The sequence below is a fragment of the Myotis lucifugus genome, unplaced genomic scaffold (assembly GCF_000147115.1).
Source record: "Myotis lucifugus unplaced genomic scaffold, Myoluc2.0 scaffold_119, whole genome shotgun sequence".
Lineage (NCBI taxonomy): Eukaryota > Metazoa > Chordata > Mammalia > Chiroptera > Vespertilionidae > Myotis > Myotis lucifugus.
The window spans coordinates 1,996,420-2,000,118 of record NW_005871167.1 but is presented as its reverse complement, the minus strand read 5'-3'; the positions used below and the strand labels follow the sequence as shown (position 1 = coordinate 2,000,118).

General features: G+C 44.1%; 1 protein-coding gene across 3 annotated transcripts in view; it reads left to right on the top strand.

Moving 5' to 3' along the window:
- OS9 (OS9, endoplasmic reticulum lectin) overlaps positions 1–3,699 on the top strand; it is a 17,251-nt gene that overhangs the window by 2,348 nt on the left and 11,204 nt on the right. For all 3 annotated transcript variants that reach the window (XM_023757965.1, XM_023757963.1, XM_023757964.1), the window contains exons 4-5: positions 1–71; positions 242–340. In XM_023757965.1, the coding sequence (XP_023613733.1) occupies positions 1–71; positions 242–340 (170 nt within the window). The remainder of the gene's footprint in view (positions 72–241; positions 341–3,699) is intronic.

The following is a 3,699-nucleotide window of genomic DNA, read 5'->3' as shown; positions in this document are numbered from 1 at the left end:
AGATCAAAGGTGAAGTCCTGTATCTGGGCTACTACCAATCAGCCTTCGACTGGGATGATGAAACAGCCAAGGTGGCAGGAGTGTGGGACTGGGAGAGAAAGGGTTGCTGGCTGCAGACTAAAAGCCCTGACGAGAAGGGGAGGGTCAGGATTAGCTGACATGTTTCTTAGAGCTTGGTGGCCATTCTTCCTCCTTTCTCTCTTTCTCACATCCTCTCTTTCCTGCCTGATGTCACCCCCAGGCCTCCAAGCAGCATCGCCTGAAACGCTACCACAGCCAGACCTATGGCAATGGGTCCAAGTGCGACCTCAACGGGAGGCCCCGGGAGGCTGAAGTTCGGGTGAGTCTTGAAAGAAGGAAGTTGAAACTTCCTCAGTGACAATTCAGATTCTAATGGAAGAATTCGAGGTTGCATTTTATAGTCCAGAGGGTCTTTCCCAGGCCCTAAAGCCCAAGTTTAAGACTCATATTTCCAGCTATCAGCTGGATGTCACTGCCTGGAGATTCAGAAGCACTTCTAGTCAGCATTTCCCAATCCTCCCCTCTAAGACCCCAAACACACTTACTCTTTTGTGCATGTTTCTCCTTTCTGTCACCTAAGCTAGAAACTTGAATGTCGTTATTGACTCTTCTTTCTCCTTCTCTGTCCTTTCTTCATTTAATGACTCTTCCATGAGGTCCCGCTGGCGTAGGCATTGGGCTCTGTTCTGGGGATACATTGTGGGCAAACATGCAGCCCCTGCCCTCATGGAATGCATAGTCTGGAAAGAAAGACAGATGTTAAAGGATTCACAGAGTCTTGCCAGTGTGGCTAAGTGGTTGAGCATTGATCCATGAACCAGGGGGTCACAGTTCGATTCCCGGTCTCTGGTGGGGGCACATGCTCAATCCCCAGGAGTGGGTATGCGGGAGGCAGCCGAGCAATGATTCTCTCTCATCATTGATATTTCTTATCTCACTCTCTCTCCCTTCTTTTATCTGAAGTCAATTTTTAAAAAATCACAGGAATGAGTCTGTGATTACAAACTGAGGAGTGATGTGAAGAAAAGGAATTTAGTTCTCAGAGTAAATACCAAAGCCCATTCATTCTATTCTAGGTTTATCTCAACTCTCCTCTTCTTTCCTATGCTTGGTACCTTCATCTCTCACCTGCGTAACTACCAATAGCCTCTAAATAAGTGTTCCTGATCTAGTGGTCCTTAGTGATTTCAGGCAGGCAGGCAGATGTATGGTGGGAAAAGTTTCTTAGGTGATTCTAATGTGTAATTCAGATACATCTGTAGAGAGCCACATGACACAAGAATTATCTTTCTGTAATACAGATTTTCACATGCAGTTGTGTGCTAGTAAATGCTGAACAGCCAGTTACCAGGGTGTAGGGTAAAGGGGTGAAGAAGGGAGCCCTGGTTTATAATGTTTGCCAATATCCTTAGTATAAATATTCCCACCATGGCTCAATTCATGCTATCACCATGATGTCAACTATCTTGCAACATTCCTGAAAATCTCCCAGTGCTCTTGTGAGCTGGTGTGAGCTGCCCCCAGCACACCACTATAGGCATCTGTCACTTCTCTGCCCAAACTGGAAAACCTTTGATGATTGTGCCTTGTTTAAAGGGTACGTTCCAAATATTTCACCTCAGATCAATGTGGTAGCAGTGGAGGTGAAAGCAGTTGGATTCTGAATGTATTTTGAAGGTAGAGCCAATAAGATTTGTTGATAGATTGGATGTGGGGTGGAGTCAAGTATGACTCCAGGGTTTTTAGCTTGAGCAGCTGGGAGAATGGAATTGTCATTTAGAAAAGTGAAGGAACAGGTTTGGAGGAGGAAGCTAGGTTGGTGTTGGGCGTATGAAGACCAAGTTGCCTATTAGACATCCTAGTGGTGATATCCAGTTGGTAGTTGGCTCTGGTATTCTGAAGTTCGGGGATGAGGTCTGGTCTGGAGGTAAAAATACTCATTGTGTTTCTGTCCCGCTGGCCCCTTTTCTGGCCTTTGAACCAGCAGGTCTCATTATTGCTATCACATGGAGCTATTTTTCCACAGATTTTTGAATGGCTGGGGCCATCCTCTCATTCAGATTATATATTCCTGTGACACCTCCACAGGGAGACCTGACGTAGGCACACGAACACACACATGAGCAAACACGTGTGCACCCCTCTACTCCCATCCTGATAAACACCTATAGAGTTTTATATTCTTCAAAGCATGAAATTATCTTCTTTGTTTGAGTTTAATCTCTCTATCTACCCGAACTAGAATAAGCTCCAGGAAGGCAGGGATAATGCCTATCTTATTTTCTGATGTATCCTCAGCGCCTGAAACTGCCTAGCAACAAGTAGGATAGTTACTGAGACAGCTATAGTGGAAAGAGAAGTAGGTTTGGTGAAGGAAAATGATTTTGGTTTTGAACAGGATGATTTTAGTGCCTGCAGGTATCCAAGTTAAAAATATCTGAGGAAGCTGTTGGATCTGTGGGCCTGGAGCTCAGGAGAGTGATCTGAGTTGAACACAGAGGGCTGAGAGTCGTCAACGTATTGGTTATGATTGGAGTCAGTATGAATACAATCCCCCCCAAAGAAACAGTATATAGTGAGAAAAGTGGGACAGAACTTTGAGGGAGCTGTTGTTGAAATCAAGGGCAGAAAGGAGCTTAGCCAAGGAGAAAGGGCCAGAGAGAAGACTATAGTGACATGGAACCCAGGAAGGACATATCTCAACTAGAGACTGGTCCATGTTGTTGGCTGCATCTGAACCTTCAAGGAAAAGGAGAATTAAAAACTGTACATCAGGGGTCCTCAAACTACGGCCTGCGGGCCACATTCGGCCTGCCAAAAACATTTGTTTTTTTACTTCAAAATAAGATATGTGCAGTGTGCATAGGAATTTGTTCATAGTTTTTTTTTTAAACTATAGTCCGGCCCTCCAACGGTCTGAGGGACAGTGAACTAGCCCCCTGTTTAAAAAGTTTGAGGACCCCTGCTGTACATGATCATGGGAGTTATCTATATATATAAAAGTCTAAGCGGCCATTACCACCAAATGACTGGAATGACCGGAACAGGTGGTCGACCAGTCACTATGACGCGCACTGACCCCTATGGGTAAAATGTTTACTACACGAACGGCCCCTGATACCTAGTCCATTGCTCGAGAAATGAAATAAACGAAGGATAATTAGATATGAAGAAAAAGGAATAAAAAAACAATAAAAAAGAAATAGTGGGCAAAGTTGAAAAGTCATAAAAAGCCAAGCCTCTTTTTTCTTCCTTACTCCTCCCTCCAACCCCCCTACACACTAATAATTAAAGAGTTCTTTTCGCATGATTTAGTGATCGCTGCGTAACCCGACTATGTTTTTTATACGAAAGAGTGTGAGGGAAAAAAAAGAGGAAACGAAGACACACCGAAAAGTAAAGTACTCTAGCGTAACTTTATGTCTCTATTATGTCTTTGTGTTGATTGATACTTTAGTAGTAGAGCACGCGCAAATATTAACTACTGTACCGTATGTGTACAATGAGCGAGCGTACTAGCGCAGATGGAATCGTCAGAGTAACATACATTATATGATAATAAGTAGTAATATAGATATGAATAGTACGATGGAGCACTAGCATTGAGGGAGGAGATGGGTCTGTCGGCAGTGCTACTGTACGAGGCTGACGAGTACTGAGTGCAGGCGTCAGCGCATG